Source organism: Hemicordylus capensis, chromosome 1 (genome assembly GCF_027244095.1).
Source record: "Hemicordylus capensis ecotype Gifberg chromosome 1, rHemCap1.1.pri, whole genome shotgun sequence".
In the NCBI taxonomy this organism is placed as follows: Eukaryota; Metazoa; Chordata; class Lepidosauria; order Squamata; family Cordylidae; genus Hemicordylus; species Hemicordylus capensis.
This window is the reverse complement of record NC_069657.1, coordinates 367180001-367206946: the sequence shown is the minus strand read 5'-3', so window position 1 is coordinate 367206946 and position 26946 is coordinate 367180001. Positions and strand designations below refer to the sequence as shown.

Here is a 26946-nt window from a genome sequence, read left to right as displayed (position 1 = left end):
GGGGAGAGGGCGAGGAGGTAGCAGATACTGGCCAGTCCTGACCTGCGAACGGTGGTGAAGGCAGGGAAGGGCAAGCCAAGCCAAGCATGTGGGAAAGGAAATTGTTGTGTTACGTGGACAGTCATCTGTCTCTCTTGCACATAGAGCAGTTACGGGCCTGATTGATTCCCTGTACAGCCTGGTATACGTAAAGCAGGGGTGATTCTGGTCCGTCAGAAGCTGCAATCCTCTGCACGTATAGAGCATGAGACCCACTGAGTAAATAGGGTTACTTTTAATTCATGACAAAACATGCGTAGGATTGCACTGTGTGAGATTATTCCTTAGAGAGATCCCTCTCTGCTACCCTAAATTGAATCTTATCTTCTAGTGAGTGGTCTCCTGATTGATTAAGTGCTGTCATGTCGGAGTCGTCTCTTAGCAACCACATAGATAGATTCTCTCCAGGATGATCTGTCTTCAACTTGGCCTTTAAGGACTTTCAGTGGTGCATTCATTGCTGTTGTAATTGAGTCCATCCACCTTGCTGTTGGTCATCCTCTTCTTCTCTTTCCTTCATCTTTCCCCAGCATTATGGACTTCTCAAGGGAGCTGGATCTTTACATAATGTGTCCGAAGCAGAGGCGGATTAATCTTTTTGCCGTTTATAGGCAGCCAAAGATTTGCCGCCCCAGGGGGTTTGCGGGGGGAGGGAAACATAATTCTGTTTTTTACCTTTCAAAATGCCGCTGTGTAGCAGCAGAGGCTCCGTCTGCCTCCTAAACCATCACAAGAGGTGAGGCCGGGCACTGGAGGATGGTGGCAAAAGAGCTCCACACTCAAGCCCGGCTTACTCGCAAATGACACAGAGCGGGCGATTTCAGGCCTCTGCACGTGGGCGCGCCGAGGCCTGAAACCGCCCGCTCTGTGTCACTCAGTGCCCTTCTGTGAAAATTAGCTTAGTCTTCCTTACATTTAGTTGTAGTCCCTTTTTTTCACTGTGCTCCTTGACTTTCATTACTAGAGCTTGCAGATCATCCACATTCTCAGCTATCAGAGTGGTGTAATCAACGTAGGGCAGGTTATTGATGTTTCTTCCTCCAACTTTAAAACCACACTCATCTTTTTCCAATCCAGCTTCTCTCAGTATATGTTCAGCATATAAACTGAATAAAGAAAGAGAAAGTGTACAGCCTTGTCTTACTCCTTTGCCGACCTGGAACCAGCCTGTTTCACCAAGATCCGTCTGAACCGTGGCTTCCAGTCCTGTGTATAGGTTTCTCATGAGAACAATGAGATGTTCTGGGAAACTCATTTTCCTAAGAATATTCCACAATTTGACATGGCTGACGCAATCGAAGGCTTTTCTGTAGTCAATAAAGCACATATTGACTTCTTTCTGGTATTCTTTCTCAATTATCCAACGTGCATCAGCAATGATGTTTCTTGTTCCTCAGCCTTTTGTGGCCTCCTACAAGTCACTAAACAAGACTTGGGATCAGTCACCACTCCCACACTTTTGGATGTGTTCTCAGGAACTTCTGCTTCAGAGCAGTTAATCTGGTTTGCAAGGCTGATTTTGATTTACTAAAGGTAAAGTGTGTCATCAAGTCGGTGTCAACTCCTGGTGACCACAGAGCCATGTGGTTATCTTTGGTAGAATACAGGAGGGGTTTACCATTGCCATCTCCCACGCAGTATGAGATGATGCCTTTCAGCATCTTCCTATATCGCTGCTGCCCGATATAGGTCTTTCCCATAGTCTGAGAAACATACGAGTGGGGATTCGAACTGGCTGCCTCTGGCTTGCTAGTCAGGTCGTTTCCCTGCTGCGCCATTAGGTGGCTCACTAGCCACTGCAAAATGGAGTTTATGTGCTTATGCTTAGGCAGATTTTGAAATGAAAGGCCATTTTCACACAAGTGGAGTGTTATTTTTTAGTGATTTTCTGTAAATGTACTGGGTGTGAAAAACGTACATTGGAGCATTGATTTTAGAGAGATCTCTTCTGCTGTCTGTTTTACATACAACAATTGTACATGATACATGCCAGACTCCACGGTTCTTAGAGTTACTTGTGGAAATGTTCAGGTAGCGAATCCAGTTTTATAGCCTATAGGTACACACATGGACAAATGTGTTGGTACGTGTCACGCCCCCGGTCTCAGATAGTGAGGAGGAAGGGGATGCTGACAGCCCTCCAGCCGATGCAGGGGTGCCTGAGGGGCAGCGCCTGGCTGTCAGTTCCCAAGAGACAGCTGAGGCAGGTCCGGCTGATGTTTCAGAGCAGGCACGGCAGTCTGAGACAGCAGAGATAGGGACTGACGAACCGGAAGATGAGCTGTGCAGGCAACCCCCATTGACTCAGCAGCAGAGAAGAGTCACGAGGCGGTACCAGCAGCTGGAATCCATCAGGAAAAGTAAATGCCTCTTGCAGAAGGCTGATAAACCTTGAATCCCTGCCAGCTGAAAGTTATCAGCTTGAACTATAAATCACGTCTGCAGCTTGCAGTCAGACGCTGGAAGACAACGGACGACATTCGTGGAGCATCGACAGCCTCCAGCCTGAGCCAGAGAGATTCCAAGCCATGCATTAGCCTGTGACTCAGACTGGTCTCTTGTGAGCTACACCCTAGGCTCCTCTGTAGGGTGGCTAGGTTGCTGACACTACGCCTCCACGAAAAAAGAAGAAACCACAATTGTCTCTGAAATAACTTGAAACTGACAAACGTAATTGGCACCCATCATTGTTTATTCCGCATTTAACAAAAATCAGACTTTGCTTTAGAGTTTTGATGCAACAGAATATTTCAAATAATAACACAAATGAAAATGGCATGGACAAAAATGATGGGACCCTTAACCTAATATTTTGTTGCACAACCTTTAGAGGCAATCACTGCAAACAAGCAATTTCTGTAGCTCTCAATGAGACTTCTGCAACTGTCAACAGGTAGTTTGGCCCACTCTTCCTGAGCAAACTGCTCCAGCTGTGTCAGGTTTGAAGGGTGCCTTCTCCAGACTGCATGTTTCAGTTCTTTCCATAGATGTTCAATAGGATTCAAATCAGGGCTCATAGAAGGCCATTTCAGAATAGTCCAATGTTTTGTTCTTAGCCATTCTTGGGTGCTTTTAGCTGTGTCTTTTGGGTCATTATCCTGTTGGAGGATCCATGACCTGTGACTGAGACAGAGCTTTCTGACACTGGGCAGTGTTTCGCTCCAGAATGTCTTGATAGTCTTGAGATTTCACTGTTCCCTACACAGACTCAAGGCACCCCATGCCAGATGCAGCAAAGCAGCCCCAAAACATAGCCAAGCCTCCTCCATGTTTCACAATAGGTATGGTATTCTTTTCTTTGAAAGCTTCAATTTTGCGTCTATGGTCATAGAGCTGATGTGACTTGCCAAAAAACTCCAGTTTTGTCTCATCTGTCCAAAGGACATTCTCCCAGAAGCATTGTGGCTTGTCAATATGCATTTTAGCAAATTCCAGTCTGGCTTTTAATGACAAAACTGGAGCTTCTGGCAGCAAGTATGCTTACTTAATATATAGGTACTACAGAAATGAATGGCACCTTCTTCTGTGTAAACTTGTTTGGGATTAGGATCTCCAACTCTGCAAATAATAAACAAATTAGAAATAAATAAGCAAAACTATAGTGCAGCTCATGAGAAGAGAATCTCTGTTTTGTGCACCATCTGTGTGCAGGCTGACTATCATGCTAGCAGTGAAATGGTGAACCATTGGGGCTCAAGTTTGAGAATCCCTGGTCTAGCGCAATCAATAGGATTTGGATATAAGAAAAGGCTGTTTGTGGATCGACCTGTTAATTATCATTTTGTACTTTTACAGAATATCACTGGCTGCTTATTGTGGGAGTTGCTGTAGAAAGATGGGAACTTTTGGCTTATCCCGGAAACCTGACCAGTCATGGAAAGATATCAGTAAGTACAGTAAGTAATAGCCTAAAGAGGGACAGATCAGTGAGTATTTGCTCTGATGAGTTGTTTCCCAGATTAGTTGGAATTTGGTTGCAGGTCTTTTCTTTTCCTTTCCTTTCCTTTTTTGCTTATCTAGAGATGCTGCAGGATGATGCCTTTCCTTACACAAGAGATGGTTGGTACCAGTGAGGCAGGTGCCTCAGGCAACTGATTATTGGGGCACCAGCAACATGGCAAGATTTATTTATTTATTTATTTAACACATTTGTATACCACCCAAAATGCAAGTCTCTGGGCGGTTTACAACAAAACAATTAAAAACAACAGATAAAAAGATTAAAACATTACAACAATTAAGATTTAAAATGTTAAAACTATTAAAAACACAATTAAAACAAGATCTTATTAAAAGCCCGGGTGAACAAATGCATCTTGACTGCCTTTTAAAAAGTTGTAAGAGATGTGGAGGCTCTTATTTCAGCAGGAAGTGTGTTTCAAAGTCTTGGGGCAGCAATGGAGAAGGCCCATCTCTGAGTAGCCCCCAGATGAGCCGGTGGCAACTGCAGATGAACCTCTCCAGATGATAGGAACATAGGAAGCTGCCATATACTGAGTCAGACCATTGGTCTATCTAGCTCAGTATTGTCTTCACAGACTGGCAGCAGCTTCTCCAAGGTTGATCTCAATGGGCAGTGTGGTTCATAGCGAAGAAGACGTTCTCTTAAATAGATGGCTTTCTGACCCACTGCTTTTATAAAAAGGGGGAAGGAGGCTGCACACAAGGGGTACGGCACCCTGTCTCAGGCCCACAGAGGCCTTGAGATACCACTGGTTGGGTCAGCCCAGGGGATATTTTCTTAGAAGACTTTCTATCCACATTTCACAGGGTTGCTAAACCCTTCAGATTCTTGGGGATTCTACAAGGTAGAATGATCTGAGACTAACATTGTCCAGTGGGCTTAGTATTGTCACTATGCAGAGGTAGACTAGGGGATTAGAAAAAGTCCTGGAGGATCAGCATCAAGCAGGCATGATGGCTAAATAGGATTCCATCTTCAGGGGGGCAACAGCACAAGAGGGCTATTGCCTTTATGTTCTTATAGACTTCATGAAAGCAAGCTGTCCATTTTTGGGGAATATATTGCTGGACTAGACAGACCTTTGAACTGATCCAAAGGCGGTGTCTTATATTCTCTTCTTATGGATGTTAGGAAGGCATCATCTGCTCACATGAAGCCCGGAATTCTAATTTCCCTTGTAGGCATGATAGTCAGTTTCTGTGCAGTGCAGGCGGCATCCCAGTAGACTGCAGATTGAGCAGTGTTGTTTACGAAAGGTAGTGGCAATAGGCCATAGATTTCCCATATCAAGGTGATGCATATATTGCTATATATGAGCAGAGCTACCAAGTGCTCCATAACTGGTGTATAACAATGATGCCCTGTAGAGTTTGTATTATGTCTTCCTTGTATAGTGGTTATAGAGTACTTGACAAGGTTGCATGGACATCATCATTTGATGCAGAAAAATACTGCTTTAATTTTCAGTACAAATGTAGGGAGGAAGAGTAATTGCAATCCTTGCCTAAAACTGTAAACAGTTAATACATTAGTTGCAATCAAGTGGTTCTGCTTTCACGGCAATATTTTCAGCTTTATGAAACTGGAAATGTTCATAGAATAGGAAATACCAGAAATGACTGCAAGGAGTGTTTCCTTGTCATGCTGTAGTGTGCGTGGATATTTTCCACTGCATATGCTGCAAAGGGAGAAGGGGGAAATCTTTGCTTTTGGCCAGGCTCTGTTGTTTGGTTCCACCCTGACCAGTATTGGTCTTCATTATTTTCTGGTTTGCTATCGGCAAGCTCTTAAGTTGTTTTCCGTATCTGTTGTCATGATCTGGTGAATACTGTGGCATACTTTTTGAATGCTTGAACTAAACAGGGGCCGATGTGATATCAGCAAGATGGAAAGTGCTGCACTACTGCCTGGAGGTGGCTTTATATCATTCCACAGCAGCCCCATTACACTACACCGTCAAGGCTGCCTTTTAAGTCATGCAGCAGCAGTCCTGGTGGGTCTCTACTAGAGATGCCTGTCCAAAGGATATGCTTATACAATGTCTCCATGACATTGAGCATCAGAATCCTGTTTCTTGGGAAAACAGGACCTGTTCTCCTTTATTTTTGGCGATCATGTCCCCTTCGGGGAATAGAGGTGCTAGTTATCTAGCTTCCCTACACTTTTCAAAGTTTAGGATAGCATTTACTAGGGCCCGTATGAATGTGTTGCCTGCCCGCAGCCCTTTTGGAGAAAAGATTTGATAAGGGATTGCCAGATTCTGGCTTATGCCCTTGTGGTGCAGGCCTCCCTGAAACAGTTTCGCGTGTGTTGTTATACTGCTCTTTTTACTGTGATACCAGGAAAGAACGTATATCCCCTTTTGTTAGAGCAATTTCCAGGAAGAGCCGACCCCTTTTATTTGAACTTCTGCCCGGAGGACCAAAATAATGAAGTCACTAAAGTGGTGGCGAAATTCTTTTATGTTGCTATTAGAGTAAGATCTTGTTTAAGGTCTAATTTATAGGAGCTACTGTTTTATTCTGCTTTATTCTGTTTACTATGTATAATATTTTGTTTTAATGCTTTTTAATGTCTTTTGTATGGCCTATGGCTGTAATTTAAAAAAATTGATTGATAGAGATGCCTGTCATGTCGGGCAGTGCTATTAAAACAAACAGAACTTAAATATTGTTCTCTACTGCCGAAAGCTGATACTAGTGATGAACAAGCTTACCTTGTATCCCATGCTGTTGAACCCACAGCGATATTTAATAGTGTCACTCGCAAAAGTTAAACCACTTAATACAGCTTGATCCTTAAAGTACTTTGGTTATGCTATTTACGTGAAAATGGCTTGGGGTGGAAGATCTGAGAGCCACAATTAATAATTGAAAGCTTTTCAGGGTGGTGTTAGGAAGAGCATCTATGTGGGGGGGAAGCATGAAGTAGCTCTGCGACAAAGAACAAGAATGGCCTGTGCTGTCCAGTTCTGTGCAAGTTTACTGTGAAGTAAACCCCACTTTCAGGGGGCTTTATTCCAGAGCTAACTGTGCATAGGACTGTAGCTGTGCAATTTGCTCTGAATCATATTTTCTCAGAAGTATTACTGGGTTCCAAGGGACTTTCTTCCAGGTACGTGCATGGATTGCATTGTTGATGTCTAGAGTATGACTTTTAAGAGCATTAGTATTTCTTCTGTAATGAAATGCTTTAATGTTTTTTGTATTAACACTTGCTTTTTTGCATGTACAGTTGATGTGACACTGAGTTTTTCATTTTTAAGGGAAAATTGCAAAGTTAACTGGCTCAATTATTCTAGGGTAAGTTTTAATTAGCAAGAATTTATAGAGTTAAAACTGAAGTGCTCTGAATGTTTTCTTCATAACCTGAAAATAGTATTGGTGAACAGCTAGGTGTGGGATATATTGATTTTTAAACTGTCACAGTGAGTGTACGAGTGTCACCTTGTTATAAAGCAAGGGTGGGCAACTTCCTCAGCACCAAAGAAATATGTTTTGAGGAAGTGTGTGTGTGTGTGTATAGAGAGAGAGAGTGCAAGCAATACTGCTTTTAAGAATTGCATTTATCTACATGTATAATTGGGAAATTGGTATTCTTCAACTTGAAACCACTGAGGTTGCCTCCATCTTGCTGAATGTACTTTGACTTCCTGCTTTCCCCCTCATTCTTTCCCAGCTTCAAAGCTGACATTGGGGGTGGGGATACAAGATTGACTTTCCATGCTTATGTCAAGAGTGTGTAAGCTGTGTGCTGCCCACCCCAATGTAGAGTGATGACACCGTGCCAAAGTACCGTGTGGCATGAGGTGTCCCAGAAGTGCTTTTAGCTTTGCAGCTATCCCTTTGCCTCCATGTTTGGCAGTGTGAAACTAGGGTTGCTGTCGCTAGAGGCCCTGATGCTGCAGCTTCACACGGGAATGTGAACTGTTCCCTTCACTTGGGAACAGTTGGGGGGAAATGACCAGTGTTTGGGTGGTGGCTTGTCTTCTGCTGTGTTGCTCCTGTCTTCATTGGTGCTAATGCAGATGTTTGTCACCTGTGTTTTAATGTATGCTGGAGACCATACATTAATAATTCCCAATCTGCATGCAATGAGAGAACTGCAGATGTGCCCCCGCCAAGGTAAATAAATTAGCCACAGAGTCCTGTACACCGGAAGTACCCATTCGCAGAGAAGGTGCCTGCTGCATCTCTGCATGCTTCACTGCTCCAACTTTGCCTCCTTCCAATCAGCTTCCACTGGGGACCGGAATTTGTGCTACATATCTTCTTCCTCACAGGTGAATCAGGTTTGATCATTCAACTATTTCCATTACAAGGACATGGCAGAGTTACCTGCCCTCAGAAGAAGCTGGTTTTGTCTCTGCATGAGTCAGTCTTCTGGGCTTTTCCTCCTTCCAAACAGGAAGCATGCTCAGAGCAGCACCGACTCATGCCGAAGTGCAGAGAATGGGCTCCTCTAAGAGCAATAATTCTTACTGTTTCACACAGGTAAACTGTTTGGGGTTTAAGAGTGAAGTGATCCTCTCATTTTAATGTAGGGAAAAATGTGCTTAGCTGTCAGAAGTTTGGGGAACTCTGCCATGCACCCTGTTGCTTTGCAATGACAAAGGTCACCTTGCAACGGAACTGCATTAGTCACATGTCTTGTACAAGTAGCGTTGTGATAGATGAGACACTGGTAGCTGGAACATCCCTCTCACCTGAGCACATGCATGGCCCTGCATAGGTGCAACATTTTGATGCTAAGAAAAGCTTTGGTGCAGTAGCTCAGATTTACCTTCCCATACCAAAATGGAGTGCTTGTGTACTTTGCATTCAGTACCACTGTTTAAAGCACCAGCTTTGTGTGGTGCATATGGGCTTTGTTGCTCTGTTGGTGTTAGAGCCAGGCTGCTAGATGCTTTCTAGCTATCTAGTTAATTCTCTGTTATTACCAATGTGATTGCTGAAGCCCCCAGCCTTAATCTACATACTTGTGAGCAAGTATAGTTCGCTTTAATAGTACTTATTCCTGAGTAACACAGTCACATGTTTCCATCTAAAAGAAGGCAATTAATCTGTGTGTGCATGTTATAATTTTAAATACCACCATTTCACATTTTCAACATACAGATGGACTTTGTCATCCGCAGCCCAACCTGACCTCGATATACACAATAAAACAAAGGGTTAATATCCGAATGCCTGCTCTTCCAAGTTGCCCAGAAATTCCCTCCGAGGTCATTTCCAGCCACCATTTTGCTTAAAGGAGCCATTTTGTGGCTCTTCTGTTTTTGTTGTTTTGTTTTGTTACTGTAACTGTAATTTTTCATGGAAAATCTTTGAAATTGAGCATTGTGGGGGTGGGGGCATCATTGGACAGCTAGAGACCTGTGGAGCACAGTATGACACTATAATTTTCTTATTTCTGCCATTTTGTGTGTTTTTTCTGCTGTTTTTTGCCCTGTGGAACCTAACCTCCCAATTCCCATTGCTTCAGTGGCCTGTTATCTGCAGTTCTGTTATCTGTGAAATTCGGTGCGAACGGAACCCTCATAGATAACGAGGTTCATCTATAGGTTTTTGGGAAATAAGTATAGATTTCTCTGCCACTTGATTATTTGACAGAACATAAATAATTCAGAAATATACAGGCAAACCTCATTATTTGTTGGGTGCTGTTCATCGCTTACTACCACGAGTAACAAAACCGTAAGTAACAAGGCATTATGCCTGTGGGGAAAGGGGGGTTAGGTTCCAGAACGGACCAAAAAAGTGGAAAAAACATGACAATAATTATAACTGCTTACTGTATCGTTAGCCCATGTGATCAGGAATGCCCCGCCATTTGCAAAATGCCCCGAAACTACACAAATTCATGGGGAAAAGTGTTCGTGTGTTTTAAAAGAAATGAGTCACAAATGGCTCCTGACTCCTCTAGACAAAATGGTGGCTGGAAGTGACCTCCACAGCAGTGTTCTCTCTAATTTTTTTCATCTGTGTGCAGACTGAATTTTGTTCTGGGTGGCAGTATCAAGGCAGTGTGTGCGCACATGTATTCAGAGTGGGACCTTCCTGATTCAACCTGAGTGGGATCTAAAATTAACTGAGGAGACATCAAATAATGTGTGAGCGCATGCATGTGCGCATGCCTTAGAGGGCATAGAAATAAAATCACATAAGCCTAGCCAGTAGTTTCCCAGCTTCACTTGGGGCACTCATTCATTGGATCTCAATCCATGTCTGACCATTAAGATGTTTGTTTGTTTATATTTATACACACACACACACACACGCACGCACGTGCACACATACACACCCACCCATACATAAATACATACATGTGTGTATTGTATTATATTGTATTGTGTTATATTATATTGCATTTTATATAGCGTATATGTATGTTGTGTGTGTGTGTCTGTCTAGTACTGTATTGAACAAGCAAAATGAACTAACACAATGTTATTGTTTAGTGTTCTAAATACTTGTAAACCCTAAAGTAAACTCTTTTGTTTTAATGGTGAATAAATGTGTTTAGAATTAAGAAAAACATACTAATTCTTGCTTGTGGAAGATAACTTTTCATTAATATGAGCACTGATATATTTCTTTTTAAAGGGGTTGTCTCTTTGCTACATATGAACTACTGACTTTAAAGAAGTTACTTTCTTTTGACACCCAAGTGGTACAGCAAGAAAAATTAAAGTCCTACATTTATTTGCAAACAGTTTCTTTAGATCCAAGTGAATATCAAGGTAAGAAATATAGGGATATTTATTTAATCAGAAAGAATTGTGGGAAACATGTAGGATAAAAGAAAACTGGAAAAATAACATAGATGTTCTGGATCTTAAAGAAAAGATATTAAACTGCTGAGATTCCTAGAGTAATTTATTCCATTGGACTTGTGTTATTGCTTATAAATTCAATTGAAGAACTCATTAAAACTCTCTTCTAATTGGAAATATTAAATGGGGTCTTTTGGTGTAACCATTGAAAGTGCTCTGCTGATCTTACCCTCCCATAAGCTGAGCCCCAAACTAGACAAACTACCTATTGCATGACTGGGGCCTACATACCTGTTTTTGTTTTTGTTTTAATGTAAATAGCAGCCACATGGAGCCTGATCCAGATGGGGACCGCAGTGGTGGGTGTGGGGACTTTAACCCGTCTCTGCTGCAGTTACAATCTGGATTGGGAGCCTACGACTGCTAAAAAGTTAAATAGTTAAAGCCCCTCCTCTTCCCTTGTAGTCCCAATCTCAACTGGGGCCCTGTGTGACTGCTTTTTACATTTAAACAACAACTAGCAAACCCTAATACCACAATTGAAATATCATCTACTTTAACCCTTAGACAAGCAGTCAAGCCCTAGCAAACTTCAGGCTTATCTGGGAGCTAACCACCACAGATCATACACCTACTGGTTATGTAATAATAATGTCAATAATGCCTTATTTCTGGCTAAAAGATTTTGTGATGGGCAGGATCCAACTATTTTAGATATATACTAGTTGAACCCGCACAGAGCATCTGTGCATTAGGACTTTGTTGCTCTCCATGCCCCCCACCATAGCCCCTGCTTTTATTATTTTATTTTTTATTTTATTATAATATAATATTTATTAATTATAATTATAATTATAATTATAATTATTATATTTTTATTATTTAATTATTATTATTATTAATAAATTTATTTGCTGAGTGTAAGCCACCCACTGTCAGTTGCTCCCTCCTGCTTGCCCGCTCGCCCCCTCCCTGCCGCCCGCCCGCCCGCTCACCTGCCCCCTCCCTGCCGCCCATCCACTCACTCACCCCCGCCTTGCTGCACACCTGCTTGCCCCCTACCCGCTTCTCTTCCCTATCTGCATATGGAATCCCCACTGCCCAATAGGGATGTGCATGGAACTGGGCAGGATGGTTCGAAGGGGTGAGGGGTTGGACTTTAAGGGTGAGGGAGGGTGCACTTACCCCTCCCCTGCTTTCCCCCCGCCAGTGCTCGGTTCCTGTAAAATCCTCAGGGAGAGCAGCATACCTCCCTGCTGATCCCCTGTTCAGCAGGAAATGGCTGGAAGTACCTGGTGTGTGTGCATGTCGCAATCGCTGGCCCGTCTGATGTTCTCGAGCGCAAGTGCAATGTGTGTGCACACGAGCCCAGCATGCGCACTCGCACCAGGTACTTCCAGCCACTTCTGGCCGAAGAGGGGAAGGGGCGGTAGGTAGGGATGTGCACGGAACTGTGTGGGGGTGGGAGTTGTCACTTTTAGGGCAGGGGAGGGTGCACTTACCCCTCCCCTTGCTTTCCCCTGCCTTCCCATAGCTGGCACTTGGTTTCTGTAAAAGCCTTTGGGGTGGCAGTGTACCCCCCCCCGGCTTTGAACTTCAACCCCCTCCCGGTGTTAAAACCTGTTCGGAGGCCCATAAAAGGGCCTCTGAACAGGTTTGTGCACGTTCTTAGCGGCAGGGAGGTATGTTGCCACCCTGAAGAATTTTACAGGAAGTGAGCGCCGGCGGTGGGGAGGGGTAAGTGCACCCTCCCCCACCCTTAAAGTCCAATCATCGCCCCACCGTCAAACGTTCGAACCAGCCAGTGTGCGAACCTATTCGGAGGCCCGTAAAAGGGCCTCAGAACAGATTCGTGCGCATCCCTACTGCCCAATCACCACAATGCTTCTGTTCTGTTATTTCCTATTGGTAAAGCACTGTGTGGGCAGGGCTTGCCACACATGATCTTAATGTATTATATATATAGAAGACTAGTTAAACAGCTTGCCATTTGAAAGCATATTAATGTTTTATGTTGCTGTGACTAATGTTTTCCTACCTCCGTGAGGTCTCATTCCCCATGCTTTCCAATGGGAGTGTTTTTCCGGATTTTCCAGGAAAGTAATTAATTTTGCTGGGGTTTTGGATTTTTTTTTTTCATAGTCTGGGCAAGACCTGGAACCTACCTGGAAAAGTGGCATGTTTTTACCTCTTCTGGTTTGGTCTCGGAGTTTCATGTCAGTCAGTCAGAGAGGCTCAAGCGCCTTTTATATTATAGGTACAAGGGAGGCAGCAATGTGAAAAAGGATGTATATGACATTCTCCTTATGATACACATTAAGAAGTATGCTTAGTATGACAGGAAATGTATTTATTGTATGACCTTAACTAAATCTACAATGTTTTTAATAGGAATTACTTATCAAGTGAGAAAGGAACTTCATAGAGCAGCAAGAAAAATACTAGAAACAAATGCTAAAATTTTCCGAAGACCATTTGATGGTAGGTTTTATCAAAATTGCTAAATGTTAAGAATAATAGGTTGTATTTAAAGAAGTGCAAGTGGAAGAAAGCTCATGAAAGGGGACTTTCCAACTCCCTCCTCCCCACTGCAGCCTCCTGCACCTTCTGAAAAGTCAGGAACAGAATAGGACAGCAAATGGTGGAAAGCTGCAGGGGGAAGATGGACTCCAACAAAATTTGTCAAAGACAAGAGTGGGAATTGTTGTTATGGTGTGCTAGTAGAATGCCAGAAGGGGAAATGGTCTCCCTCCTACTCTGTTTGCAGATGCCACCTTTCCCTGCCCTAGAGAGTGTTAAAGGGAAGGGAGTTTGGGGCAGATGAGGTACATTCAGAATGGCTTGGGAAAATAAGGCTACCTGCTTCTAGTGTTTGGGGGAAATAACTTTGTTTATTTCTGCGCCAATCCATCATGAACAGAGGAGTAGGGGTCAGAAGAGCAGAGGACTAGGCCCATCCATACTGATTACAAAAGGTGCAGAGTCTCTTGTCAGGAATAAAGGTGCCAACTCTATCGAAGCCTGATAAAATGTACAGTGATCCCAGTCCTACAGAGCTCTGAGCACTCATAAAGTGGTCCTGTGACTGCTGTTATTGGACTAGCCTCTGGATATTCCAGTCAATACTGTAGTTAATTCTCTATTATGCCCAGATCACCGTCGCCATCAGATACGTTGTAAGTTTCCTTTTTAGAGGTGGAGGCTGTGGGTCCTAAGCCTTTTTACTTGGAAGTACCCCCTACTGAAATTGCTGTCTCAGGCAGGTTTAGTACTGGGGTGTAAAACTGACCCCCAGATACTTAAGTGTAACCCCACTTGCTTTTGCCCTGTAATCTGTGTGTGGTGACAAGCCTTGTTCATTGGCAGGGGAGCTTATACTTCAAGGATTAGACTCTGATCCTTGAAGCATCAGAGCATCTGATCATCAGTGCATCTGCGTGCTGTTTTTCAGTAGAATAAATGCTAACTAAAATAACATATTCAGTTCTTGACAGCTGAGTATGTAGGGTTGTCCCTTCAAGCAAGAGATGGCTTTCAGTTCTGCCCTCAGCTCTGTCTGCCTCTGAATAATGATCTTTCAAGATTGCATGTTGAGAGCTATTACATTATAGAGGTTGGGCTGTGAACCAGGAAGCCCCCAGTTCAAATCTTCCTTCTGCCATGAACTCAATAGTTGGCCACTGTTTCTTGGTCAATTGACTGATGGCAAGCCACTGTTTCTCAATTTCGCTGATAACAGAGTGTAACAAAGCAGCTATCCTCATTTGCTCAATATAATTATTTTGTGGGTAAAGACCGTTTCAGTTCCTTCGATGCAGAAGAACATGAGTCTGCCTTGTGGCTCCTTCTGAAAAGAAGCCAGTCGAAAGATAAGATGGTCCGAATACAAGCTGTACAGGAACTGGCCTCCAATCGTTACTGGCGCGGTAATGTATTCTATTATGGTGGCAGTCAAGTTTTAACTCCTGGCTACTAGCTCGCAAATTCTGCTATGAAAAGTATCTTCTGGCCGAGGGGAGGTGGGGCATAATCTATGGGGAGGTTCTTCTGCTTGGCCCCCATTAAATGGGCACAAACTTCCTGATGGATTGAGTTCTAACTTTTCCTTTAAAATTCAGCCCAGCTTTGTTTTTATGTACAAATTTGCTTAACTGGAATCTTATAAGGGAAAATCCAGATTATGGCCATAGTTTGAGACCATTTACTGTTCATGAATACTTTAAGACAATAATTTACATTCTTTTTATATCTAGCATTCCCTTTAACTTCACTCTGAAGTATGGGGCCCACTTTTCATTTTTTTAGCTGTTGTGCCAGTCTTTCTCCTTTTACCTTCCTGTTTTTCTTTTCTTTCTTGTTATTTCCCCCCTTCTTCTCTTAAAATTGTAAACAATTAAAAAAGAAAAAGAAAAGAAAAGGATGGTGCTGCTGGAGCAGGCCATCTTAATTCTGGGCATACCCGGCTGTGGCTAGCACTGAGTTGAAATGGTCTCTTTTTCATTTCATTTACACTTTGGCTTTTGTTAAAACAACAAAACAAAACAAAACCCTCCATTTTCCAGCACGTTTTCAGCTGTCCCGCTCTTAATTTCATCCTTTTTTTGTTCTGGATTAGAAGGAAGTATGCAAAAGTCCCCCAAATTTGGATTTTAAGGCTCCACAGACCTCTGTAGCTCTGAAGTAGGGCACAGTTCAAGGAGCACAGGGTCTGGGTACTCCCTGGCTGAGCTTGTCTAGCTAAGCTCGAGAAGTACCTCATCCTGCAAGTTCTTCCTCAGCCCAGTGACTCTAAAAAGCCTCTCCCTGGCCATCTCTCAGCCCTCCCTACAGTTCTGACAGGGGCTGAGAGGTGGCTAGGAAGGGCTATTGAGAGTCACATGTATTCTCAATTGTATATTGAGAGTGATTATGCCAACACTGAAACTCGCAAAAGTTCAGCTCTGCTCTAGTTACAACTCTCACCAGTTATACGCCAGCGCTCTAAGAACTATATCGTCATACATGTGAGCATCTGGCATCTAAATTTTCTTAAAAATTAATTTGACAAGTTCTATTTTAAAATTTACTAAATGCAGATACTATGGCTACATTTGGAAACAACACTGAACCGTAGGTTGGCATTGCAAGAACCGGCTCTGAGTAGCTTTTGGCCTGTGTGCTCCCTCCTTCCACCCACTGCATGCCACAACTGGTTACTTCCGATCCTTGATTGTGGCAAATCATTGTTTGCTGTTTCATCTGAACAAGCAAACTCTGGTTTACAGGCAGAAAGAAAGTTTCTTTCTTCAACCATAGTTTGGTTGAAGTGGCAAAGTATACTTTCTTTCAAACCAGAATCAGAAATGACTAATCTCCATGCTCAAGATGAGGAAAAAATGGGAAGATGTTTTTATTTTATTTATTTGTCACATTTATACCACTCCATATAAAATCTCTGGGCGGTATATGAGCCTACAGCTGGGGCCCACTCATTCTTGTAGTGTTGGTGCTGCTAGCAGCTGGATTTCCCACCTCACACTGCAAAATGGGTGGCTTATATCTCTTGGGGATTGCCTCTATCATTCCACCGCCAGACAACCCCTTCCAAACAGAGGGTGGAAATACTCCTCCTTCCCTGACCATCCACTGGGAATTATGTGTGTACACTTGAATTTCTTAATTGCACAAATTTATGCTTTGCTTATTTAAAAAGCCCAAACGTTATCTGAAATCTTCAAAGTAAGTTGGAGTCCTAACCATATGTTTACATTCATGCAGATTACCAATATAGGACAGCTGCTCAAACCAGCGATCAGAGAACTACTATTGGTTTAGCTCGAAGTAAAGATGTTGACCTGCGATTTTTCCTGCCACCCCATCTTGCACCCAAACCAAAGGATGTAAGTATAATACAGGCCTCCACATAGCCAGCAGCTTCTTTTCACAGTAGGTTGTAGGTGGCCTCTTTTATTTAATCAGCTGTTGGTAATTACAGAATTAGGTCTTAGATGATGATGATTTTATTAAAGCGATTTATTTATTTTACTTTTACATTCATATATATTTATATATATTTACATTTTATATCCTGCTCTTCCCCCAAGGAGCCCAGAGTGGCGTACATGGTTATCTTTATCCTCACAACAACCCTGTCAGATAGGTTAGGCTGAGAGATACGTGACTGTCCCAGAGTCACCCAGTGAGTTTCATGGCTGACTGGAGATTTGAACTCTGGTCTCCCCGGTCCTAGTCCAACACTCTAATCACGACACCATGCTGGCTCTAAAAGTAGGAGTGAGGGATGAGTAGTCACTTCTGAAAGTGAGAAGTGAAGATGGGGTGAAGAATATGCAAAAGTAAGCAGACATGGAATCTATCAGCATGGAGAGGCAGGGGTGCAGTCAGGAGTGAGCTGAGCTCTCTAGCCAAACCACCCAGAGGCAGGAATGGGAAGCACAGGAGGCAGACACAGACGAGGAGTAGCAGTGGGAATGTGAGGAGGATGCCTGCTTCCAAGAAGGTAAAGAGTCAGCCGGCTCAAGGACCAGCTGAAAGCTGCTGCTCAGGCTCGGAGTCTGCAAACTGTCACAGAAGTATTTCTACCCAAGAGGTAATATGACACTTAGGGTATGACAGGAGCGCACAGCAGATCCATCCTCCAGACTGGCTGGTGCATATCTTGCTGCCCTTACCTTTCATAAGGGATGTCAGGGGATGGGGATTGCACCAGGTCCTACAACACTTAGGAAATTGTCCTTTGGTGTCTTGCTCCTAGACAGGAGGTGTAAAGCCGACACAAGAAAGGTTCAAGGGGCAGATGTGACAAGTCATGTGGCTAGCAGTGGACAGGGAGGTCCAGAAAAACACCCATCCATGTATCACAAGATGCATATGGGCACATATTTGCTCTGAATTACCATTATTGGTCAGTGATCTTCCTACCTATCTGCTAACTGAGCAAAGAGGCACCTTTATAAAGTGGTGATTCTCTTATATTTAGCAAGGGGGGAGCAACTGGCCCTATCCAGCCTCAGCACATCATCCCTCCAGTGGCTGTCGCTAGTGTTTACATTATGTTTCTTTTTAGATTGCGAGCCCTTTGGGGACAGGGGACCATCTTATTTATGTGTTTTTCTGTGTGCTTGGAGAACTATGGTTGAAAAGCAGTATATACATATCCATCATAGTAGTAGTAGTACCTATTTTCAGGCAGTCACGATGGCATAGAGGGAAGCACTCTCTAAGAGATGTAAAACTTAGGCTTTTTTAGGCCAAGCGCTGTGCCTTGACTGAGAGTTCATCAGTTCCCAGCAGGCAAAAAGCACCATTCAGGCCTAGCCTCTTGGCTTCTATAACGCCCAAGAATTTCAAGTCTATTGTTCCACATTGTTCAGTGTGTTCACATAATTGAATGGTGGCTGGTATAGCAAGAGATGCTGAGAGAAGTGTTTTTGTTTGTTTATGACATAGGGATGTTGTTTGGAAGAGGAACTTCGACTGCTGCTGGCAGCTTTACCTCAGACAGGTCTTGACCAATCTGTACAGTATTTCACATCTTTGGCTTTAAGAGAAAGCAGTCAGACCATCGCTGCACAAAAGGTGTGTTCTGACATCCCAATAGATGGACAAAAGTGAAACATTATTCACAGTAAGCTAGAAGAAGTTGGAAGCTGCACCATTTAATACAATAATTGTTGCTGTTTTTACCTGCACTATTGTTATCCAAATAACCTGGATTAACATTCAAAACCCATTTTGCCAGTCCTAATTGTTGTGGACTCTGCCATGCCAACAGGAGTAGTGATATTGGTTTGCCACACTAATTCCCGGTCACGTATTTGCTTATTTCCATTGTCTATGTGCTCCAGACGTGAGAGTTCCTTGGAGTCATCGTTCTACGTCACTGTTTCTGTCACATGCAAATACATAAAATAAAATAAAATAAAATGCCATAAAATAAAAACGGACAAATTCCAGAGAGGTAGCCCTGCTAATCTGTTGCAGCAATAAAGAGTCTTGTAAATCTTCAAGACTATCAGATTCATTGTGGCTTAAACGTTCATGGAGCCCACACAATCAGAAGCATGAAGTGTGCTCCTCGGCTGGCAGATATATGGGGGGCTGGGAGAAGGAGATTGAGAGGAGAAATGAGAGTTGTGGAGCCGAAAGGCACCGTCTGTGACATTTCTTTGCAAAGCTCAGATATACACAAGATAGCACTTAATGCACTTCTTTATGCATCTGATGAAGTTGGCTCTGGCACACAAAAGCTCTATACCATCTGTTAGTCTTTAAGGTGCTGCAAGACCCTTCTTCTTTTAAAGGCAACGATTGCTTTTTAAAGATAGATCATCAAATGTTTCATACCTTCATTGATTATTTTAATGGATACTAAAATACTGGCAGTCTGGGAGACAGTTTTAATAGCAGGGATTGGGAAGCCCCCACACCTGCTGCTTCTGGTGTCTTGGTACTCTCTCTATTGGGTAGAGGGCACCTTGCTTACTCATCCTAGCTAATGGAAACAGGAAGGAATGAGAAGTTGTAACTCCTCTAGTGGGACTGGGAGTTTAGGTCTTTTCCTCTTTATCCCATCAAAGCTGCCAAGAGAACATCTTGTAAACTCTTAAATGCGCGTTATGCAAGCCTGTTGTTTACTTCACTTGTGTGAAGGAAGTGAAGTTAATTTCTGGTTACTTTTTTTTTGCAGGGAGGCTTATGGTGTTTTGGTGGAAATGGGCTTCCTTATTGTGAAAGTCTCAGCATTGTCCCTGCAAAGACTGTAGAACTCTTCTCTTTGCAAGCTTTAGTGGAACATTCCAAGGTAATTCAGCTGAGAACTCCAATCTTAAAGCTCTGCAAAAGAAGGTCTCATCCACAGAAACCACTCTAAAATTTCAAAAAATGTGCATATATAATATTGGTGCAAAATCTGGATATGAGACAGAACTTCAAGATCTTTTCTCAGAATAAATGTGTCCACACAGGCGATCATTCAAATCCATCTAAAATTATTCATGACTAGTTCTTACTGAAACCAAAGGATGAAGTTAGTCACAATTGGTAGGCCTTAGTCATGATTATCTTTAGCTTGATCACACCTTTGGTGTATAGCATTCCTATATTGACAATCTGTATTAAAATAAACATATCCCAATTACGTGTTCTTGCTAATAGGCTTCTGTGTAACCCTAGAGTCTTGAGACTTCTGAGTCTTTCGGCAAAGAAACTACCCACAGTTTCTCACTCTTATAGCTAAAAGTTTGAAACATGATTTTTGTTCCTAAAACAAAAAGGAACTCGCATTCATTTTTTTTAAAAAAATGCCATTGTTTCTGCACTTGGTTTGAAGAGATGTTAAGAGTTTTTTTATAGTATGTGTTTGCTAATTCAGAATTTGAATATCACTGAATGTGTAGTACGTTTTTCAGCTATTTCCAGAGTTACTTTCGTTGATGAACATATTGCTCCTTTTTGTGTCATATAACTTTCCAGTAGATGTCTACAAGTTCAGATGTTCACATATCCAACATTTATTACTGTACTTCTGGTATGATTGCAGGTTCCTAATCATAGTGACCAAATTGAATCCCATGGAGGGCTTCAACTACTACAGAAATTATATCAGCTTCGTAAAGACTCTGCAAAAATACAAAGGAGCATCATTCATATAATTGGGAACATGGCACTGGATGAACGGCTTCACTCCTCTATATCACGCGCAGGTAATAGCAACATCTCTTGTCCTCTGCTAAAGATTGCAATAGGGAATTAAAATTGGGGGAAATTGAGTTCGGTGGTTTTTCTTTGTAACATCCTTCTGTAGGACTTTTAAAATACTATTTTAGCCTTTTAGTCAGCATGCTATGCAATAATTTAAAATTCATGGGTTGTAGATATGTTATTCAGAGAATAAAGTGTATCTAAGGTTCAGTAAGTGGTCCAAGAGTAAATAGCTGGGTGAAAAAAGAGAGAGAATTGTTGGAATTGGAAATATACCTTTAGTAGAAGAAAATCATTATGTATTATTATGGATTAAGTACACCTATCACTTGTAGGTGACAAATCTTTCCACTGCTAACACCCTGGGTCTACCTATATAGTCAGCAGGAGTCTGTCTGTGCTTCAGTTCAAGAGTTGCATATCAATCTATCTATATAATTCTCTAAGGCGTACCTGTGGATCCTGTGTGTGGCAGCTCTCATGAGAGTTCACAAGCAGAAGCACCTGATTGGGCAGTGGGGATTCCAAATGCAGATAGTGGGGAGGAGCCTGTGATGGTTAAGGTCAGTTGGAATGCAACTGTTACTGGTCAGAAGATGTTCTTGATTGTAGGGGAGCGAGGTGTGTGTGTGTGTGTGTGTGTGTGTGTGTGTGTGTGTGTGTGTGTGTGTGTATGAATGATAGTGGGCAGGAGTCTGCAAGGGGTCGTGAGGGAGGAAAGAGCCCCTTCAGGAGAAGGAAGGCTGCCGTTGTGTGAATTAGATGAGGAAACAAGATGAGCAAGATCTGTTAACTCAGGAAGGAAGAGAGGGGAAGAACGAGTGAAGGAGAGAGAAAGAGAGAGAAAGAAGGGCGAGGGATGGGCCTGAACCTGTCAGTGGCCTGAGGAGAATGAGCGGCCATGGTGACAGCGGCAGCAGCAAGGAACGGCCCAGTCAACCACTGCTGCTGTTTGGGGCTACCGAGGCCATTGGTGGAGGCAAGCAGGCAGGCAAGGGATGGGCCTGGGCCTGGGCCTGGGCCTGTCAGCGGCCTGAATTGAACAAGTGGCCATGGTGGTGACAGCAGTGAGGAAGGGCCTGATCAACCGCTGCTGCTGCTCCTGCTCCTGTGGGGAGGAGCAGGAGCAGGGCTCAGGTGAGGGTGGGGAGGTCTCTGGGGATAGGAGGCTGCAGCTTGGCCAATAGGCACCAGCAATGCTGCAGCCGCAACAGAGAGGGGTGAGGGGGGTGGAAGCAGTGGGATGGAGGAGGAGGACCAGGAGTGCGGCTCAGGTGAGGGTGGAGAAATCTCTGAGGTGAAGGGGGCTGTGGCAGAGAGTGAGGGGGGAAATCAGTTACTAGTGTGTGGATGCTCTGCACAGGCTAAGCTAGTTAAAGTGATCTTTGGAACAGGATATGGGAGCTTGCTCTGCTCCCTTCATGCATCATACCATATCACAGTGCTTCTGTAAGAAATGAGCTTCCCCACTTGCAGTTTATTTTCAAGAGTGAGAGTGGTGGGAAAATGAATGAATCAATTAAGTCAATACACTTTCTTAAAGGTAAGGTTTGTACTGCACCACCTTAGCTGCAGGTAGGGGGTTGCCTGTTGGGATGCTCTCTGCACATAGAGACTGCGTGTTTCGAAGAACACGCAGTTGAACTCTTCTCCATGATGTGCTAGCTTTAGATGTGGAAGCTGCTAGGGTTTTGTTCCCTTGTTGTTGTAGGAGAGTGTTTGACCATACAACCCACCCCCATAGCCTGAAGTGATGCAAAACCATGACAGCTTTATTCTGCTGCATGTATAAAGTGCCCCATCAGCCTCTGACCTATTGGACATTGTTCTAAAGGAATACCTGCACTGCACTTTTAAAAATAGGAATATGAAAATCCAAGTTTAGCAGTCCTCTGTTGTCGGTTACAAATCAAGAAATGAACAAGCTGCAAGTCAGCCAGTCAGTTAGAAACTGTAGGAGATGATTCTACAGAAAACACGCTACGTTGTGTGTATCCCTTTCCTACCGTAATGTAGCTCGTGGTGTTTGAAAGGTATATGCCATGTTAGCTAGTGGCAACCAATGACAGAATCTGCTTAATCTGATTCAACCTTAGGCTGGGTTTCTGTACTAGCTGAAATGATGAAGTCGCCGCGTGTCATGGAATCCTCCCATGCAGCAAGAGCCTTGGCCAATCTAGATAGGGAAACAGTGCCGGAGAAGTATCCTGATGGAGTATATCTCTTACACCCCCAACATCGAACCAAGTAAGAAGGGAATGTCATATTCTTGCCACTTCATTAGTCACAATAAGGCTCTCCACCCTAAGTGTCTTTCTGAAATGTGGAGCTTTCCCTGTGGACAGACTCCCCTAAAGACTGGATCTCGCATGTGTTTTCATAACTAGTGTGTACGAATGAGCCATCACAGGGCTTCCTTATTGCCACACATCAGACGTTTTTCTGTGGACTTGGTTCACACATTTATCTGCAGATTGTTGAGCGATCAGCTGATACATTCATGTGTCAAAGATACCTCAGGAAAATGGTGTGCAGAGAAAGTTGCTGTGCCAATACTTATTTGACCCTGTCCCATTGATCCTCCCAGTTGGTATGCACATGTAAAATTCTAGGAATACACATGTAAAATGCAACTTCAAAGGGCTTAGAAATAATTGGTCTCCCTATATGACTGGCCTGTTCAATTTATTTCCCATTGAGCCTCTAGTGGATGGGACTCAGTGAACAATAGGGTGCAATAGGAGTCTAAATGCATAAATAGCTAACACATAAACACATAGGAAGCTGCCACATACTGAGAAAGACCATTGGTCTATCTAGCTCAGTATTGTCTTCACAGACTGGCAGCGGCTTCTCCAAGGTTGTAGGCAGGAATCTCTCTCAGCTCTATCTTGGAGAAGCCAGGGAGGGAACTTGGAACCTTCTGCTCTTCCCAGAGTGGCTCCATCTCCTGAGGGGAATATCTTGCAGTGCTCACACTTCTAGTCTCCCTTTCATATGCAACCAGGGTGGACCCTGCTTAGCTAAGGGGACAGGTCATGCTTGCTACCACAAGACCAACTCTCCTCTCCTAAGTTGTTCCCTGTGATAACATGAAGTATTCCCCATAGTACCATGCCTTCCCATGTATTGATATGAAGTCATGTTGTATTGAAAAGGCAGGCACTACAGTCTCTTGGCTTAGTTGGAGGTGCAAAACTAGAGAAAGTTTAAGTGCTCATTAGCTCAGTAGGATTAACATCTTAATGGCCTACATGACTCCTCTTGAGTTCAGGGGTTTATCTCCATACCTAGCTTTCTCTGGATTTGTACTGTTGGCTCACAGGGCAAGTGATTTACTTTTTTGGAGTAGTATAAACAGAGATGTATACATGGAGTAAAGGTAAAGTGTGCCGTCAAGTTGATTTCAACTCCTGGCGCCCACAGAGCCCTGTAGTTTTCTTTTGGTAGAATACAGGAGGGGCTTACCATTTCCTCCTCCTGCGCATTATGAGATGATGCCTTTCAACATCATCCTATGTTGCTGCTGCCTGCGGGGATTTGAACCGCCAACCTTCTGCTTGTTAGGCATTTTCCCATTGCGCCACTTAAGGTGAGTACACCTTAATGTCATGCCACTTAAAGTATTATAGTCAAACTTCCAGGGCAAAAGAAAATTATAAAACAGTAAGCTATGACTAACTGCAGTCTCTGTTGTATTGTTCTTGTGGTGGCAAAGTTCTGATTCTGCTTGGCTGAGCTGGTATGTTGACATGGAATGTTCAGTTGCTTTGGGAAGTAACAGCTTTGTAATCTAGTTTCCATGAGGGATGGGAAAGTTGTCAGTTTGACTGAGATTCAAATCTCACACAGGGCAGGCTGAGAGGAGGATAGGTCTATCAATGTCTACTAGTCTGGTGGTTGTGGACCATCTCCAGCCTTGGAGGCACGATGCCTCTCAATACCTTTTGCAGGGGAGCAACCACAGGAGAGAGGGCATGCACGTGCCTCTTGCCTGTGGGCTCCCCAGAGGCATCTGTTGGGCCACTGTGTGAAACAGGATGCTGACTAGATAGGCCTTGGGCCTGATCCAGCAGGGCTGTTCTTATGTTCTTAACACAGTTGAGGTCTTAGGTTTTAGGGAGCTAAAGAACAGAGAACTCAGAGGCAAGGAGGCTGAAGAGTAGACACTGCCTTGAGAAAGAGATATCTTAAGGAGGGGAAGGTGGCTTAAGGAAAAGGGTAAAGGAGACAGAACTGAGGCAAGATAGGATAGAGGGAACTTTGAAGAAAATGCAGGTCAACAGAGATTGAACGCTGTAGAGCAGGGCTGCACAACTTTGGCCCTCCTGCTGAGAATTATGGGAGCTGTAGTCAAACAGCTGGAGGGCCAAAGTTGTGCAGCCCTACTGTAGAGGATGAGAGAGAGATAAATGTGACTAAAAGAAGTGGTTGGTAGGTCCAGAGTCTAGACTTTAACAGAAGAATTCTGTGAGTTCTGGCTTCTGCTGTCACTGCAGTAGTGTGACCTGGCAACCCTAAGTGTGCAGCAAGGACCACAAGGCATTGAGAGGGATGGCTAAAATTTCACTGATTTCATGTAGGGCAGGCTTCTAGTAATATATACTTCCCCCTATTTCTAACTTCTCTCCATTATCAGTCAGCCCATTAAAGCCGATGTCCTTTTCGTTCATGGCCTTTTGGGAGCAGCATTTAAAACATGGCGGCAACAGGATATTGAGCAGTCTGCAGCTGAAAAGGAAGTAGATGCAGAAGAAGATTACAGTGAATGTTGGCCAAAGGTATGGATGCATTCACTAATAAATAGGCTAAAATCAAAAGCTTTCCTTTCATCTACCTTCCACTTAGTTGGTTTGTTAACCTTGAGCCAGGATGAAGAAGTGGATAGAATCTTGGGCTCTGGATCAGAGAGACAGCAATGGTTTCAGATCCTGGTATAGGGGAACCCTGGTTAGTTGTAACTGTGGTTACTATTATCCTAGATGACATGCTTAAACATGGTAACAAGTCTTTTTACTGCAGAAGGAGAGGACATGGGAAGGGTCTTAAACATCATGCCTCTGTAGCAAGCCCTGCCCTAATGCATGATATTGCCCTGCATTTGAACCAAAAGTCTTTCCTGCTATGTTCAGCCTTGAGAGATGATAAGTGTAAGAAGACTTGAAGGCCATTTCTGTGTAATGTGGCACCACCTTTGGGTCTCACTAGCAACCTTCTTCATTAGCATAAGATTTTCTCTCAAGTATTTTCTTTAGGATTGCTAAATTTGCTATAACAGGGATTTAACAGCCTTAAGGGCTGTACAAGAATGAACTCATCAAGGAAGCTGGGAAAAGCATCATCTGCCAAATTTCTAATCCGTGTGCAGCTGTTAAAGCCTCAGGAGCCCTACCAAAATCAAAGCTGGCAGACCAGATTAGGATGCAGACACTGATTCAATGATGAATCTAACTAACTGACAACAGGCATGTGGTCTGGTGGAGTCAAGTGAAACTGTTCTGGAAGTGATCCATTGTCATCTTGAGAAATGGGTTACTGCGCCTGTGCAGAGACCTTCGAGATGGATTAATTAGCTCCTCTCTGGCGCCATTCCCTGCCGTGCACATGCTCAGCGCCTTCCTTTTATCTGCAGCCAGGTGCCATTTTGATTCAATTTCTTTTCTACCACTGTTGTGTCAAGACCTGTAGGTTGTTGCTCCTCAGTTATTAGGACTGAATTTATCGTTTATCTGGACTGCGGACTGTGAGTGTATTATTCTTTGGTTTCTGGACATTGGATTTGGTTATTTGGATTCCTTCGGCTCTGCCATGGAAATGGGGAAGGAGAGAGAAGAGACTACTTTTGAATGCTGCTCTTAGTGTAGAGCTAAATTGCCTTCCACTGATGAACATGAGAATTGTTTGCTCTGTCTGGGGAACATGTTCCGGCAGTGTGTAGGATTTGTAAATCCTTTTCCAAGCAAACTCTAAAGAATCGCTCGTTACGCTTCAGAGCGACATTGTATGGAGACACGCTGCATCCACTGACGCCGAAGCCGTTGTTGGCACAATGAACAGAGGCGATGGGTTCAATATTGATGTTGATGGTTTTGATACCGGGCTCAGGGTCTGCGCCTGTGCAGTCTAAAACCCTGACCGAGACTCCAGAGGAGATCGTTTTCAAGAAGCTGAAAAGTGCAGAAAGTGGACATAAAAAGCACAAGAGACATCGTGTTTTGTAGGATGCCGACTCCCCACCACCAAAAAAGCACAAATCAAAACCACCGAGACCATCAGAATGAAGGACTCCCTCGCTAACTTCAGTTCATTCGGGATGCCTCGTCGTCAATGGGCTTGTTGACGCTGAGAGCCATGGCATTGAAGGACGTGATGGTGTCAACTAAATCTGCACTTCGACCATCGACACTGACAGTCTTGCCAATGACAACAGTTCCTACACTGATGCCGTTGTCAGTGCTGAGAGCTA

At 43.5% G+C, this 26946-nt stretch overlaps 1 protein-coding gene across 4 annotated transcripts in view; it reads left to right on the top strand.

Annotated features, from left to right (window-relative positions):
- The window catches only part of SERAC1 (serine active site containing 1), a 39390-nt gene that overhangs the window by 132 nt on the left and 12312 nt on the right, over nucleotides 1–26946 (top strand). For 2 of the 4 annotated variants that reach the window (XM_053294095.1, XM_053294085.1), the window contains exons 2-12: nucleotides 3835–3926; nucleotides 7269–7305; nucleotides 10609–10745; nucleotides 13170–13259; nucleotides 14573–14704; nucleotides 16536–16657; nucleotides 18228–18356; nucleotides 19468–19581; nucleotides 20320–20482; nucleotides 22577–22727; nucleotides 25120–25261. In XM_053294095.1, the coding sequence (XP_053150070.1) occupies nucleotides 3875–3926; nucleotides 7269–7305; nucleotides 10609–10745; nucleotides 13170–13259; nucleotides 14573–14704; nucleotides 16536–16657; nucleotides 18228–18356; nucleotides 19468–19581; nucleotides 20320–20482; nucleotides 22577–22727; nucleotides 25120–25261 (1269 nt within the window). In that variant the 5' untranslated portion in view covers nucleotides 3835–3874. Of the gene's footprint in view, nucleotides 1–26; nucleotides 259–3834; nucleotides 3927–7268; nucleotides 7306–10608; nucleotides 10746–13169; nucleotides 13260–14572; nucleotides 14705–16535; nucleotides 16658–18227; nucleotides 18357–19467; nucleotides 19582–20319; nucleotides 20483–22576; nucleotides 22728–25119; nucleotides 25262–26946 lie in introns of those variants that run through there. The other 2 variants (XM_053294074.1, XM_053294105.1) reach the window with 2 other exon arrangements.